Below are 16297 nucleotides of genomic sequence, written 5' to 3' on the forward strand. Positions count from 1 at the left end.
TTACCATGTTTGTATTGTTTGCAAATACTATTTACAGTCGTGTGGAAATTAACATTACTGGTCCTAAGGAATGATGGTGGTGGGGAAGGTTGTGCTTTGGAACCAATTAGGATGAACCTTGTCTCCACAGACACTCTGGGGGAAAGCGCAGCCTTGCCGTGTCAAATAATAGCATTAGCACCGACTGCATGGGCAGAGCATCGTAATTATATTATTGGCCCTATTTTGCTTCTGCAACGAATTTCATCGCCTGCATTGTAAAATCAGCAGGCAGCGAAGTTTCTGCTAATGATTTAATGTGCTCTCTGATCATTTTGGACAAAAGTCACTGGGACATCCACCAGGGGGTTTCATCACCCCCACTTAACCACTGCCTGGCTCGAGCCCTGTAAGTTGGAACACAACACACTTCTTAATGCCCTCGTCTTTTAGTGGAAGCCTTCCTCCATGATATATCACTCTGAAAAGAGATCATACGGATGAAGGTTGGGGTACGTGCCCTGCAGAAAACCAGAAGTTCCTGTGCGTTTCAGCTTAGCCCCATATTGCTTCAAGCCCTAGGCCTCTGGGGTTTACTCTGACACAACATTCACAGGAAGCAGCTTAACGGATGGACGGGATGGCTCTTTTAGCTCACGGTTCAGAGGGCCCTGTTCATCACGTCAGGGATGACATGGCGGTGGGAGTATGTTGGTCTGTGGTGTCTTCTCATAGCCCCCAGATCAGGAAGGGAACATGTGACTGTCAAGCTTTAACCATCAAAGGCTCAGTGTGGTGATACACATCTGCCAGCCGTACCTCTCACCCTCTGTGTTCCTCACGAAAGAAGGTCATCAGCTTGGAAACAGAAGCTTCGACATACGAGGCTGACAGGGAATTTCACACCCAAACCCTGACAGCCGCCCTGTCATCTATAGTCTCATCTGCAGAAGCGAACCAAGGCATAACTGGGAAAGAAACTCAGCCCCGGTTTCATAGCTTTCAGGTGGCAGAGGCAGGACCCAGCCTCAGGGGCTACCTGATGGCAAAGTCACCTGACTCATGTGTAACAGTTCCTCATCGGACCTGACAGCCAGCCTCAGTGTGCACGCAGCATCTGGGTGACAGTGTAATTAGCCCTCTGCACAGGTCTAATGTTTTGTAGTATATTTTTTTCCCAAGTCACTGATTAATGACTGATGTTTGTATTCTATAATTAAAAAATTTTTTCATCAAAACACCGAGGCATAAAACATTAAAATGTTTCCCACCCGCTTTGATGTTTGTTTGAACATGAGCTTAATTATGTTGCTATAAACACGGTCCTTTCCTTTCAGAAAACACTCGTGAATAATCTGCTGTGCCGTGCGTGGAGAGCGGTGTCTTCTTCAGCACTTGTCCAAAGGGGAGGAGGGGCAGGAACATAGAGCTCTGACACCCCTCAGTGCCCCACCTGTTTACAGACACCATTTGATTTAATCCTTTAATAACCTTCTGGAAGGATCGTCACTGTCTCCACTGGGTCAGTAAGGGAAGTGACAATGGTGACACATGCTGACTGCAGGAGGAGGGGAGCAGCGTGCCCGAGGCCATGTTCCCGATTCCTGGGCAGAAGCAGAATTTGAAAATGGAGCCCATTTGTCTCAGCCATGGGCAAAGAGCTGTCATGGTCATGCCCCAAGTTGCCTCCCTACTAGCACTTTTTCTTTTCTTTTAAAAACTTTTCTTCTTTTTCTTTATCTAGCAAATTTGTAGTTATTGTGATGTGAAAGACAGTTTCCACCCCTTTTGTCTAAAACTGTTGTTTCATTTCTTTCCTCAAAACTTTGTTAGTTTATTGTATTTTATGTGTACATGTGTGCGCGTGTGCGAGTGCACTTTATTTTATGTGTAAACCCTGAGTGTATGTGTGAGTACCACGTGTACGGGAAGAGCTGGAAGAGCATATCATACCCTAGACCTGGAGCTGTAGGAGGCTGTGAGCTGCTTGGTGTGGGTACTGGGAACCAAGCCCCAGTCCTGTGTAAGCAAATGCTCTTAATTCCCGAGCCATCTCCCCAGACCCTAGATTGTTGTTTCTCAGCCAGAAAGTTGACTGTCCCTGGCAGCATTGGCTGGGCAGTTTTCTCCCCCACAGGTGCCCACATTCCTGCCCTCCAGTCCTGGGGTACCACATCCCTCCTCAGGTTGATGCCTTTGTGGGGCTCTACCCAAGCCAACCCTGCAGATGGACAGCGGGAGCTCTTCTAGAACCTGCAGTTTCCTGCAAATGCCTCTTGTTTCCTTCACAAGTGTTTGTAATTAGTGACGATGGGGAATCAAGGGACTCAGAAGGGTAGCCAGAGCGAACAGTTATGTCTTCTCACCTTCCACGATTGTCCATGACGTCCATTCAACCCAGAACCGGGAGTGGGCTCGTACAGGTACTAGCGAACAAACCCATCTCGACGTTTTGTGGTTGTCAAGCGTTTGGCCACCCCTCTTCCCTATCCTAGTGTGTACAGTGCCAGCTGATGTCACGTCAGGCACTGGCGGCTCTTGCTGGGAAGGACTCCGGGTTAGCTGATCTGTCTCCCCAGCAGTATTCCAGCTGTCTCTCAGCAGGCTTTCTCCAGTGTCCATTTTTGCATGGAATAGGTCTGTATACATACATTTATCATATGCATGTGTAAATATTTATGTTTTGGTTTTTGCTTATAAATCTCCTGACAAGACCTTTGCATGGTAAGAGGAGGCAATGGATATGCCAGACTCTCCCACTGGTTCAGTTTTAGTTTTTCTTCCTAGTATTTGTTCGAACCTATGCCATGGCATAGGAGAGCTTTTAGGGATTGGCTCCCTCCTCCTCTTATGTGGTTTGGGGATTAAGCTGGGGTTTCCAGGCTGACAAGGCTGGTGCCTTCGTCTGTGCTTCTTCCTCTCAAACGTCTGTTCCATGGACTTCCGCACCGCCATAGACATAATATTTACATCCTGTTCTATAGCTGTGATTAGACACCCTGTGCATTACCTGTGCATCGATTGCTAAAGAGGAGAGGTAGAAGATGAGAAAGCCAGTGTCCACACGATGTCCACACACATTTTATTTTATTTATTTCATTTCACATGGACCAACAAGTGTGGTTAGCCTTCTGTTTCATTTCTCCATGAGCGCTTGAGTGGGTGGCCCTCAGAATCCCGAGGGAAACTGAAGCTCACCTGGGCCCTTTCTTCTTATGCTCTGTCAGTTGTTGCCCTCGTAACATGGCCATTGTTCACTGGAGGCTTACAGGATGTAGGTCTGAGTGTCCTACACGCCACTCAGCCATCCACTTCAAGAGTGACCTCGGCGGCCATTCTTATTTTCTGTCCCATGTTCGAATGCCGTCCCCACACCACCAAAAGAAATAAAATGGGGGAAGTCTCGATTGGGCTGAATTGTAGACTGAGGACCTCTCTTCTCTCCTGACTCGGTCTGGCAGCCGATGGCATCTGTGTATGTACACTTCAGTGTCAATGGTCATCAACAGACTAAGCAGGCTCTAGGAGGGGCTGATGAACGGCACGAGGGAAAAACATTAATTTACACAGACAGAGCCCTTTCCTAGCAGGACAAAGTTAATTACTAAGACCAGTGACTTAAAGAATGTCACCAGTGACCAGGTAGTCAGCATATAACCAATTTCCACTTTCAGTCCTTCGAGATGGCAAGATAATATATTCTTAATACCTCCCCTCTTAAGTTATGAGCATCAACCAAGAGATTTCTAGGGCTGGATCTCATGTCTGTGATGGAACTGGGCAGATGGAGCAGGAGTTTTGGCCACCACATCCTTCTGCACATGATAGGCTGTTTATCATTGTAAATGATTGTATTTATTTATTTATTTATTTATGCGTGTACATGTGCATGTGTGCATGTGAGTGTGTGTGTGCGCGCGCGCGTGTGTGTGTGTGTGTCTAGGATCCTGAAGTCAGAAGCAGTATCTGGATCCTCTGGAGCTCGAGTTACAGGTGTTTCTGAGCTGCCCAGGGTAGGTGCACGCACCAAATGCCACTGCTTTCTACAAGAGCAATAAAGACTTTTTTCTTCCTTCTTGGAAATCCACCATATTTATTATCTAGTCATGGCTCCTCTCTCTATCCACCTCCTAGCTCCCCATTATCTTCTCTCAGAGGTCACCCTAACGGCTCTGAGGGTTTTGAAGAACGGACTGCTCTACCTGCGTCTAAGTTGGCAAAGGAAAAGGGTAGCCATTAGAATGCCCCGGAGGAGCCTCTGCGAAGGAGCTAGGACAAAACATAGCAGAGAACAAGGAAGGATCCAGGCCCTATGCCCGGCAGCCATTTGATGAGAGCGTGCACCCTCGGAGCTTGCTCTGTGTGTGAGCGGATGCCATCTGTAACGTAACACACAAAAGTGAGGCAGCGACGCTCTAATTCCTACTCGGAGTACAGTTGGGGAAATGGTCGGGCTCTTGTGCCCTTATTTGATGAAGAGGGACAGGAAAGGAGACCTTCCAAAGGACCTTGGGAGACGTTGTCATATGCTTTAGTGAGACAGCGATCTCTGCCACTGTCCACTTCAAAACGTCCACCCTAGGGAAGGCAGTAGGCTTGACTTAAGAGCTTGCTATGCTTTTTGCTGGCCAGCATTTTCAGCAGTTGGCCATGGGGGCTCCTCAATTACAGCCCTGTAGGGAGCATTGTGACTAAAGTAAGTCGTGTCTAGTAAGGTGCAAAGCAGAACCGGGCAGCTGCCTGGACCACGCACCAGAGGTGCGTAAGGCCCGTCAAACGGTCTTCTCTGTATCAAGATTGACGTAAAGTTTGTCTGATAGATCAAACTATGCAGTCATACTCCAGCATAGGGAGTGCATACCTGGAAACACTGTAGGAGAAGTCAGGTACTGTCCCATTGGCAGTACCCTCCTAGCAGTCACTTCCTCTGTCTGTGTGCCGGATGTGCTGTCCAGTGGGTGTGGACACTGTGGGGCAAACCTGAATGAAATCCAGATGCTATTTGTTGAGGTTAGAAGTGGACAAGGAAGCATCTCACTGACAATCGAAGAGAAATAGAATCCCGTTAGCTTTTTGGTTTTGTTTTGTTTTGTTTGGTTTGGTTTTGTTTTGTTTTAAATGAGATTATCCCACTACTCGGCATCCTGAATAATTTTTCCAGACTCGTGAGTTTGATAATAAGGTATCTGCCAGTCTCCTTTAATCAGGAAATGTGGGCAGTAAGGGTGTAAAAAGATATATCACAGTGGTAGGAAGCTGTCTTGCAGAGAGAGACAGCATCCCATAGTTGGTAAATACAGTTTTTAATCTTTTAAAACTTGGCCTCAGTATTCAAGGAGAGAGGCCTGTTTTTTTCCTCTGTTGCTTATAGACACCGCCGTACTGATGGGAGCCAAGGTTTTGTCCTGTATCTGAGCAGCATATTTTTTTTTTTTCAAGAAGAGAATCATTATCGAGGAATAATTGTCCAAATAACATCTCATTGTGGTATGTGGCATAATGTCTGAGGTTGTATTCCCTCAAATTGCTAATGAAACAAACTAATCATTCAAATCCTGGTTATTCTTTCTTAGTGGGTGTTTAAAGCCACGTAGTAGCCAAAATTAACTTTCCATTTTTTAATCTACCATGAAGGCCAGTTGAAGATCTCATCGTCAGGGCTCATGTAGGCTTCCGAGGGGCCTCTGTCCTCTGTAACCTTTCTTTATTAGTTAGTCTATCTGTGTGAGGATAAGCCAGAGGCCTTGCTTGTCCACATTTCCACTCGAAAGTCAGAAGGAGATTTTCCCTGTGTGTTGACTCTCCTCTCTGTAGACTGGACGCTGGTTAGAGTCTACCCCAACCAAGAGCACAGGTGACAGCCCGCAGTTATAGGACGTTTCGGGAGATGGCTAACAGTCTCCTGACTCAGTCGACTCTGGAGGGCAAGGAGGAAAGTGTTCAGCCATTTAAACCTTCTGACCTCAGCAGTATAGGCCTTCAAGTGTGAATCCTGAATACCCAGAGCTAGCAAACACTCTTAATGGCCAGTCATCCCTCCAGCTCACTAGTAGGTTTTCTAGAATCTCTCCCCATTTTGTATTCTCTTGGATGGTTTCCCATGACTGACTTGAGCAAGCTGGGTTCATTTTTGTCCCACTCACACTGCACAAGCACCTGGGCTGACTTTGTATCACGGTCGTCTCAAAGTGTGAGAAAAGAAGGGAGAAAGGGAGGGTCAGTGGGATGGATGGACAGACGGAGTTGGCAAGCAGGCAAACAGAAGAAAGAAGCAGCCTCGTGTAGCGGCACGTGCCTGTCATCCCAGCCCTCTGGAGGTGAGAGGATGGAGGTTGGTCTGAGTTCCGATGAATGCTCTTTGAGCTACAAAGCCAGTCCCTGTCTCAAAAAGATTCTCTCAAGGCACGAGCCTCAGTTTCCCATCGTTCACAGTGCACTCCAGTCGGCAGCCCAGCGCTGCTGTGGGGGACAGCCAGTACTGTGGACGTGCTCAGCCAACCTGATGTACTGTGGCCCATCTCAGAGTTTTCATTACCACCCTTATTATTGCTGAGTTCCTCTTCCAGGCACTTGGCTCCTAAGGTGACCACATGGGGCCTGCCCTTCCTCCACGGTGTCTCATAGTTAATCCATGGACCGGGAGATCCCTCTTCAACATGCACGGCCCCAGGGAAGCTCTGTTGTCAAAAAGGGCTGGATTAATTTTCCTGTGCAGTGGCCTTTGTCCAGGAGGGCCTGTCTGTTTGTTCAGGGAATCACTGGTTGTATCCTGGACCTGCCCTTTGGCAGTATGGTGCGCCAAGTGGGAGCACTAGGCCAGCATGCATTTACTCTGAGAAAGCAGGTAGCACTACCACATTTGATTCATGCAATCAAACATTCATTCCGATTTTATTTGTGCATGGGTCTAAGTGCACCGGGGACAGCAAACAGAAGGGAAGCCCAAGGTTGAAAGATAAACATTGACTCTTGCCTTCCAAACGGGCAGTAGTCTTCCATTCACAGAAGTAATTGTGAGGGAAATTGGGCCAGAAGCTGCTTTGATCACTGCTGGGTTTTAGTCTCGTACTCATTAGCCCACTCTTGGATGGAAGTGATGGACTATTGAGAAACACCCGAATACAGTGTTTTTATCATCAGACATTAAAATGTGCCTGTTAGTGTGACAGCAGAATCCGTTTCTCCCGTGCTTATTGAAGTAGGTGGGGACGGGGTCTTAGCTCTGATTGGATGTGTGTCTAGAAACGACAGTTCTTTATTGAGCAGGCAAATTAATATATCACCATCACACAGAGAATGTTGGGAAGGCTGAGGGTGTAAGGAAAAGTTATTAAACTTACAAGAATATTGAAAGCATGAGAAGGCATGAGAAGGCCATATTAACGATTTGAACTTGATTATTCTGACTGTATTCTAAGCCCAGACTGTTGGAAGAAAAAGACGCAAGATGAGAAATGTTTGACAAAGTCAAGTTAGCATCAGGCTGAAATATATGGAAGCAGTGTGTATCAATAAAACATTTTGGTCCTTTCTGGAAGAGGTGCCAGCCGGGCCATGCCAGCCAGGCTGCTTGTGGTTTTGAGTCACCATTGGCTGTTTGTGGCTTTTCTCACTCCAACCCCTCTCTGGGAATTCCTCTGACACAGTCTACAATTTCCCCCACAACCTTGTGCTTTATTTTCTGAACATTTGCTAGCTGCTTTCTCTTAAGACCCGGCTAAAAATTGGTAACGAGTCCTCTTCTGACAGGGTCCCCCCACTGAGACCCGGCGGCTCCACATTGGCAGCTAGAAGAGGCTTTGGGTAACCTGCTTCCTTCCTGTCTTCTGTCCAGGTTGGGTTTGGTTGGCTGCTCCCAGAGTCTTGCTGGCCCAGTGCCGTTTTGTCTAGCCATTGTCACACTGAGGCTTCTGGTGTGAAGGAGGGTCTGTTCCTCCGATTACACCTTATCCTTCTATTTTCCTTCCCACCCTGGGATGTAACTGGTTACGTTTCTTATGTTCAATGGATCTGAAGATTATCCATGTTGAACTATAAGGTGTTGGAACATGGCTGAAATCAACAAGCCTTCAACCATAAAAAAGACTTCTGCACTTTAGTCAGAACCACAACACTATTTGGGAAGGAAATTTAACTCAACTCAAATACAGGAATACAGTATTATCTGCAATAAGGCCTCACCCCATTCTCCATCTCTGTAGTACATCCCCCTGTTTTAGAAAGGGTCCAAACTATCAGATATATGCCATTTATTGGATTATGCATTCCCCACTGAATTCCTGAAATACATCAGATGATCCTGGAGCAAACATCTGGATTTTAGCAATTCTAAGTGATGTTGAGAGTGTCAAGAAGGAATGGGGCAGATGGGACGGCTCTGCCAGAAAACTGCTTGCCCCGTAATCTTGAGGGAAGCTGACTCTGCATCTCCCAGTTTCCCCATAAAAGCTGGGAGTGATGGCGTAAGTTTGTAACTTCTGTGCTAGTGTTGGTGGTCAGGCCATGGGCATAGATAGATCCTCAGAACTTTTGAGCCAGCCAGTCTAGCAGAATCATTGAGCTCGTAGTTCAGCAAGAGAGCCTATCTCAGAAAATGAGGTGGCCACTGAGTAATGGAGACTCCGTATGTTAGTTTTTGGCCTTTATATGCTGGTACCCATCCCCCAACAGTGTCAGAAAAAAAAGAAATAGAGTGTGTTTGTGGCATGCCAGCACATATACAAGTTGGCCATCATGCACAGAAGGGTTTTGAATCCTGCTAGGAGACAGTAGAGGGGCCTGGGGAAAGCTGCTTGTGTGCATGCACAGGTGTACATGCACTGGATCTTGAGGCCAGAGAAACCTAAAGGGGATGACGCTAAAGTTTTCAATCTGTATGACTGATGGATGTATGTGTCTATTTTTCTTAACAATATGCGGTACATGGAACTTCCAACTTCCAAACTGATGGATCCACAATAATGTGAACATTAATTTTTATTTTTTCTTCATAATATGGATGAGCTACTTACATAGATTTCATTAATCAGCCTCTTTTCTAATTACTGTCAGGTACGACATTACCATAATTCACCTTTCCCATGTCTACGGCAGACATCACCAATCAATCACAATACCGCCTCCCCCTGACTATTGAGTTCTGCATCTAAACTCTTAACTCATATGTCAGTAGTGTATCATCAGGTGTTTGAAACTGCTTTTTCATCCCTTTGCCAAACAGGGAATTTGGTCTCTGACAGAGATTCTATGTCTAACAATGTTTTTAGTTGTGGTCAATCCAAGCATGGTAAAAAAAAAAAAGTAATTAGAGAAGTGAATGCCTCCTTGAAAAAAATATGTTTTTCCCTATGGGGATCTAAATTCTTTGTATTATAGCTGTTACTACAGTCAGGAAGGAAGAGAAGGAGGAGGAAGAGAGCCAGGAGGAGGAGAAGGAGTCTCTGAAGTAGGAGGAGAGTCAGAAAGAGGAGAAGAGTCAGAAGGAGGAGTAGAATCAGAAGGAGGAGGAAAAGAGTCAGAAGGAGGAGGAGGAGAATCAGAAGGGGGAAGTAAATCAGAAGAAGAGGAGAGTCAGAAGGAGAGGAGAGTCAGAAAGAGCAAGGGAATTAGAGGAACAATAACAAAATTGTAATTGTTATTTTGAGGCCCCTAACATTAGGAACTCTTACATTGGCTTCACTTAAGGCTTTACCTTGAAGACATGGGAAGAACACTGGCAGAAATTTCCACATCACTAATGTCACACATTTATGTTTTCTAGCAGGGCTAGGATGGTGACTGTGTTTCAGTAAAATAAGTGTAGGGTTTCCTCCTCCATTTTACTCCAGTGATGTGTAGGGGCTTATCGATAAGTTCTCTCTGTGGATCTGTCAGAATTGAGCATTGAGTGAGAAAGTGTGGTGTCAGAAAATCTGGGCACCTTCTTCATCTCTCAGAACAGTTCCGAGCTCTGCAGTATTCCTAGGGCCCTATTATAGATGGGTCAGGGAGCTCTCCGAATGTTTAGGGAATATACATCCAAGGTCATGTGATTAAAATGGGGCAGAAAATGCTTTCAGAACATTCCAGTCTTTTCTGTGTAAATTCAAAGTAGTGAGGATGATATTTAATAATATGTCCCAGTTAGTGAGGATTAAACATATTACACAAATTAACAAACAAACTCATCTTCACTGTTTCCGAGAGATATTTTCCTCACTGTCCTTGTTTCGTAGGTAAGGAAACTGAGACATGGCATTCAGTAACTTCTCTCTGTTTAATAAATGAAGCAGTTGGGATTAATCCCACATTGTCTGGCATCATTGATTATCTTTGTTAGATATCAATACTATATCGCCATTGTCAATTGTAATGCTCTAATGGTTGTTTCTCTTTGTATGTGATTATTTCTGTAGATTGGCTAGTTCCCTGTCTGTGGCTATGCTAGCACACTCCAACCACAAACGACTTAGGGCAGGAAAGGGTTAACTTGGCTAATACTTCCTGGTTGCAGTCCATTACTGAAGGGAAGTCAGTTGAGGTAAGCCCTCAAGCAGCTAGTCACCTCACATCTGCAGCCAACAGAGAGACAAACAGAAAGACAAACAGAAGAGACCCATGCAGCCTGCTTGAAGATGGCCAATGCTCAGCTGGCTGGCCCTCCACATTCACATACAGGTCTGAACCCTGTCCTTGAAAAAGCACCGCCCACACTCAGCGTGGGTCCTTCTGACTCCTGGGCCATGAGGCCGATCCCCATCCCCGCCTGTACGCCTGAAGGTTAGTCTGACCTGGGTGGTCTCTCCTTTGAGAATTCGCATCCAGGTAGTATCAAGCTAAGTTCAAACAAACCAGCAGAGACTGTGCTTAGGAGTTGTTTGTTTAACACATCTACAGCATTTTCCCATTTCTGATATATCTGGCCTATATTTTCCCCTTGAACTGGACCAAGTAGTGTTTTCTGACAGACCTGATTTGGGGAAGCTCATTGTTTATGCTGGTGTCCACTCTGTCCTAGCAAATCTTACTTTGGGACAAGCACTTGGCATTTGTGTGGAGCACACTTTCTTCTGCCTGGCCTCAGAGGCTCTTTAGCTGACCAGGGGAGATATAGCTGGGCAGCCCATTCATGGGTTTTTCCAGTTTGGTCCAGTTTGGTCCAGTTCAGGAATGGGTTACCAGAGAAAGTAGGTTCTGACATAGATATCCAGTGATTGGTAAGTTGGCAAAGAAGAAGGATGGGAAAAAGCATACTGCAGTCAGAGTGTACCCTGGATAAAGACCTATAGCTCTGGGGCATGGGGCTTTGGGGCGACTACTGCTTCTGGCAGCACTTGCCACACAGGTTAGCAGTTACTTCTGCAGAGGGCACTGGGGATAGTGGAGAGGTAGTTGTCGGTGGCAGGTGATGGAGGCGAATGCCCACAGAAGCAGGGGCCAGAGAAGGAAGAGCAAGGGTGTCAGATGCATTAGGGCATGACCTTTTAAGTGTGGAGTGGAGGAGAGAAAGAGGAGGGAGGAAGAGGAGAAGAGGAAGGGGAGGAAATTTGGCTCTCTTGGGTTAGATGCACCCGTGAGGTTGCCCTAGGGAGCAGGAGGTACCTCAGACTTGATGCACAGTATAGAGAAGGCTGTAGACTGCTGTCCCTTCCCCTCAGCATCTAGGTGAAGTCAGACTCTGTTGTCAGAGACAGACCATGCCACTTTGTGTGGTGAGGTGGGGAATCCTGCAGTAGGTACCCTTTTCAGTTAGCGAGTCACCTCAAGAAAGATAGCAGGTTAAGGAGCCTGGGTCGATGTCTGACCCTCTGTACTCTCTAACCCGAAGACTCATTTGTCTCCTAGGTTGGAAACAGACAGGAAGGAGCAGGCTTTGCTGTCACAAGTCGCTGTTGTGTTCCTGTGTACCCACACCCACACTCCTTACCGGCTGGGCGCCTCAGGCTCATGAGAGCAATCCCATCAGCAGCAAGACTGACCAGGGGATTCAGGGCAGATGGTTTAATTTTAGGTTGTTTTCTTTTTTCCTTCTCCAAAATCAGAATATTTTACTATTCTCCATGCCAAAAAAAAAAAAGTCATTATGTATAACAATATCAATTAATTCCTTTATTTTAAAGGTATATTTGAGGGCATTGTGGGAAAGTCATATATATGTATACATATACATATACATATACATATACATATACATATACATATACATATACATATACATATACATATACATATACATATACATATACATATACATATACATATACATATACATCTCCTTGCGCTTATATCTGTTTCCAGCTCTGCTCATCTGATTGGCTTGATCATATATCAGTGTTCTATTCCCCTGTGGAACTAGGACTAAGCTTATGTTAGTGGATGTTTCCTATGATAATCTAAGTGAAAGCAAATCACTCTAATTACCAAAATCTGTCTTTGATAATAAATTGAGAGAAGCGAGACAGAAATAGCATTTGAGTAATGCTTTGCCCTTCTGTCTCTAGACCTGGAAACAAATGTTCTGGAATTGATACATTCTTAGTCCTTTAGGAACCATGAAAATATGCTCTTATGTATATATGAATTGGCCAGAACTGCATATTTATTAAGAAGTGTGACCCTTAGGACCAGAGAAGTCAAATTAAATCTCATAAAAAATCTGCTATGGAAAATGAATAAGTGACACCATTTTTTTTCCTTTCAGGGTCTACTTATTAATTTTGTCATGTTTAATATGTTATAGTTGCAAACAAAGGCATAAATGTGTGCGTTCATTCCTAATTAATTTATGTAATTGGGTTTTATAAATTTAGGTGTTTAGGAAGCTGTGCACAACACACCCCATTTACTGTGTGCTGTAGCCAATAAATGCATAATAGAAAGAAATACAGTTTGAAGCTCACTTCAGTGGTAAATATAGATTAGTTGTAAATGATATCTTTGTAATGTTTATTTTAAGTTTTGCAATGCTGCAGATTTTCTCAACATACCAATTAATGTTCTTATTTGAAATAATGAGTAGTTAATGGCTATAAATTTGAAGTATTCTGTCTCTGACAATTAGAAGGTCTCTTAAAGCTTTTGTTCAGCTTTCCGCATGCCCCTTGTATAAGTAGCCGTCAGGCACCGGGGAAGGAAGGTATACACTTAAAATATGGGGGATAATTTTATGGCCCATATTTTGGGTGGCTTGTTTCATATACTTTGGTGCATCTTGGGTGTGCCACTTCTGCGTGTGTGGGTGCTAAGGGTGTTATGTGTGCACGCGTGTTAGTGTGTGTGGAGGCCAGAAGCCAACACTGGGCGTTGCTCCTTAAGTGTGCTTCGGGCTCAGCTGAACAGGCAGTTAGTTCAGGGATCTGCCTGTGTCCACCTCCTCAGCCCCAGAATTCCCAGTAAACTCCACTGTGCCCAGCTTGTTACCTGTGGGCCAGGTCCTCATGCTTGGGCAGGAAGTGCTCTAGTAACCAGGCTCTCTGGCCAATCCTAATTTCTGTTTCTGTAACGTGTGCTTCCTTCCTATTTTGTGCTAAAGAGGCAGTGAATGAGTTGACAAATCTGGAAGACATCTGGGAATTTTCCAAATAGGTTGTAAATGATAACATGTACATTAATACGCCGAGGCAAAACTAGTAAGCGTTTATCAAGTCTGTTGTCGCGGTGTGATGGTGACATTGTGATGGAGATGTCAGTGTACTGGAAAGACTGTGGGCTTCAGCCTGGCCACGTGAATGGCTTTGTCTTGTGCTACCGACAGCTTCCTCTTCTTTTCTGGGCATAAACTCAGAAACCCGATGCTGTGCACTTCCAAATCCACGGCTTTGTCTGGTGTTCAGTCCTTCTTTACGGATGTGTTTAAACATCAGGAATTGTGTCTAGCCAAGGTGAAACACCATCCTCTTTGACAGACAGCGACACAAGGAGCACTTTGAATACCGAGTTGCATGCCTTTGAGACCTTGTTGGATTCACTGCGTCCATCGCAAACATCCACCAGGGGAGGGCAGACGTGTGAGGCCAACTGAGTGTTCCTTTGTCCATTCTGTTTTGTGTGTTACAGGTGAAAGGAGAATGTTGGATTTGCTTATGAAAGTAAGCACTTGCAAGCCTTATAAAAAAAGCATTGAATAATCACATATAAGAATAAATACTGTATGTGGAATAAGTGTTGTGGATCGTGTCTGTGATGAAATATGCATGCCTTTCCAAGGCTAAGACCCTCATAATTCATTCATAAGTTGCATGCCTCACCTTACACACCGGTAGCAGAATTGTAATTTTCTTCATCCTTTCTGAAGATTTTGTCACATAGGTTAAGGAACAAAGAAGAAAGGTAAACTTTTCTAAAATAGCAGGATGCTATTGAGAGGTAACTGGGGGTAAGGGGAGGGGTGGGACTGTTAGAGAAAAGCCAAAAGTATGTGTGCTGGGGGCTTGGATTCCTGACGATGCTGGGGCAATGGTGTGTGGGCTGAAGTGGCAGGCGCCAAGCTTCGTGTGTTCTGTCATGTCACGACAGAAATCATTACGAGCGTGATAGGTTTATTTATAAAGGCTGGCTTCAATATTCAAAGTACATCCATCGCCGCATTCCTCACTTCGAGCCAGGCTGTGGATCAAGATGAAAGAAAAATTAAATCGTGTATTGAAGAGCTGTTAATTGAGCTGTGCTGTATTTAACGGGGAAGCACCGGCTTCGGGCAGTCGATAGCACTGAGGGTTTTTTTAATGTGCTGCATCATGAGACTGTCAGCTTGCTTTGGAGAATGCAAACAGGGCTAACGACAAACCCCTGCAAACGCGATCCTCACTGCTAGTCTCCTCAGAGAAAAGAACGTCCATTCATCTGCACACGCGACTCCACACGCACACGCTCATGGGGGAACGAAGCCCCCTGTAGTTTCTCCCTGGAGGTCTAATGACATTACTTAGTCACTAGAATGAGTCTTTTCTGGGGCACATTTTAAGGTTTTTAGTGTGAGGCCTCATACAATCTTAGATTTCCCCCCCTCCCCTCCTTAATCAATGTAAATTCAATTGCATTTCAGAAGGGGATAAAGGCTATTTTCTCCTCTCTAATATCTGTTTAAAAATGTTAGGCCTACTCTGTTATAATTCTCAAAAGTGGCCTATCAGTGGTTTAATACGTTATCTCTTTTCTCTAAGGCAGTGTTAATTTTCCTTTGTAGTTAATCTATCCTGCTACCAAATTTAGTGTATTTATCGTTAAAGATTCTCTTAAGCACTAAGTGATTTAAGTACATCTGGGATAAAGTGTCCCTGACTTTAACTCTGAAACAAATTTTACTTCTTTCATTCTCTCCTCTGATAAATCCATAGTAACCGGAGGCATTTCTAGAACTCTGGACAATTTGGGCTTCTATGTTTGATTAAAGATATTTTGGATACCCCAACTGAGAAGCTGCAGGGGTTTATTTTTGGTTCTGACCCTTCCACTGCTCAATAGGAAGGACAGAGACTATGGATTTAGTTCTCATGCGGCGGACTTCCCCTGAGTCCTCAGGAGCACTCCTTCTCAGAATCTTCTTGTGGCTGTTACGTGGTGTCTCATGTGATAGGAAGTGCACAGACAAGACATCAGGGGCTTTTCCCATCTGTCTGACTGTCCGTCCATCCATCCATCCATCCATCCATCCATCCATCCATCCATCCATCCATCCATCTTTTCATCTATTCACTTCTTCGTTATGTCTGTCCTGGGGGCCTCCTTTGTTCTCAGCACTGCCCTTGTCACGTTGTTGGGCGTGGGAGGTTTGGCTGGGGGAGGTGACATTTTAGCCTGGGTGCAGGAAAGGCCAGGCAGATAGGAGGGCACAGCCCAGTAAATCACCAGGCATCTAGAAGGCTCCAAAGCTGTGGGCAGTTAATGCTCTTGCAGCTACATCTTTGAGACCTCTGTTCAGATGCCCTGGGCATAGTGGCAACCCGAGAGCTTGGAAAGATAGAGAGTTCGGCTGTGCCCAGAGGCGAGAGCTAGTTCTGTTAGCAAGACTATCATGAGCTGTTTCAGGAGAGTTGAGGGTGCGTGTGGGAATGCAGATGGGAGGATTGAGGATGCCTATGGAAAACACAGATGGCTGATGGGGAACCAGGAACAGACCAGGCTGTTCTGGAGTTAGTGTCAGCCTGGAGAGGAGAGAACAGCAGGAAAAGACATGAAGAAGAGTTGTTTGGTGTTGTAGTTGAGGGGAAGTCACACAACATTTGAAGAGTAGTTTATTTACAGTCATTTACAGGCATCTGACCTCTCTGAACTTCTCTGTGATGGATGCTGCTGGCTAGATGCCTTATGTTCCCAGCACATAATCATAGCTGACTATATG

At 45.2% G+C, this 16297-nt stretch overlaps 1 protein-coding gene across 28 annotated transcripts in view; it reads left to right on the forward strand.

Annotated features, from left to right (window-relative positions):
• Positions 1 to 16297, forward strand: part of Wwox (WW domain-containing oxidoreductase) — a 927977-nt gene that overhangs the window by 86944 nt on the left and 824736 nt on the right. The window contains exon 7 of one of the 28 annotated variants that reach the window (XM_087594244.1): positions 1317 to 1777. Within the exon in view, the coding sequence (XP_087450370.1) occupies positions 1317 to 1406 (90 nt within the window). The 3' untranslated portion in view covers positions 1407 to 1777. 28 annotated transcript variants of the gene reach the window in all.

Source organism: Rattus norvegicus, chromosome 19 (assembly GCF_021556685.1).
Source record: "Rattus norvegicus strain SHRSP/BbbUtx chromosome 19, alternate assembly SHRSP_T2T, whole genome shotgun sequence".
Taxonomy (NCBI): Eukaryota; Metazoa; Chordata; class Mammalia; order Rodentia; family Muridae; genus Rattus; species Rattus norvegicus.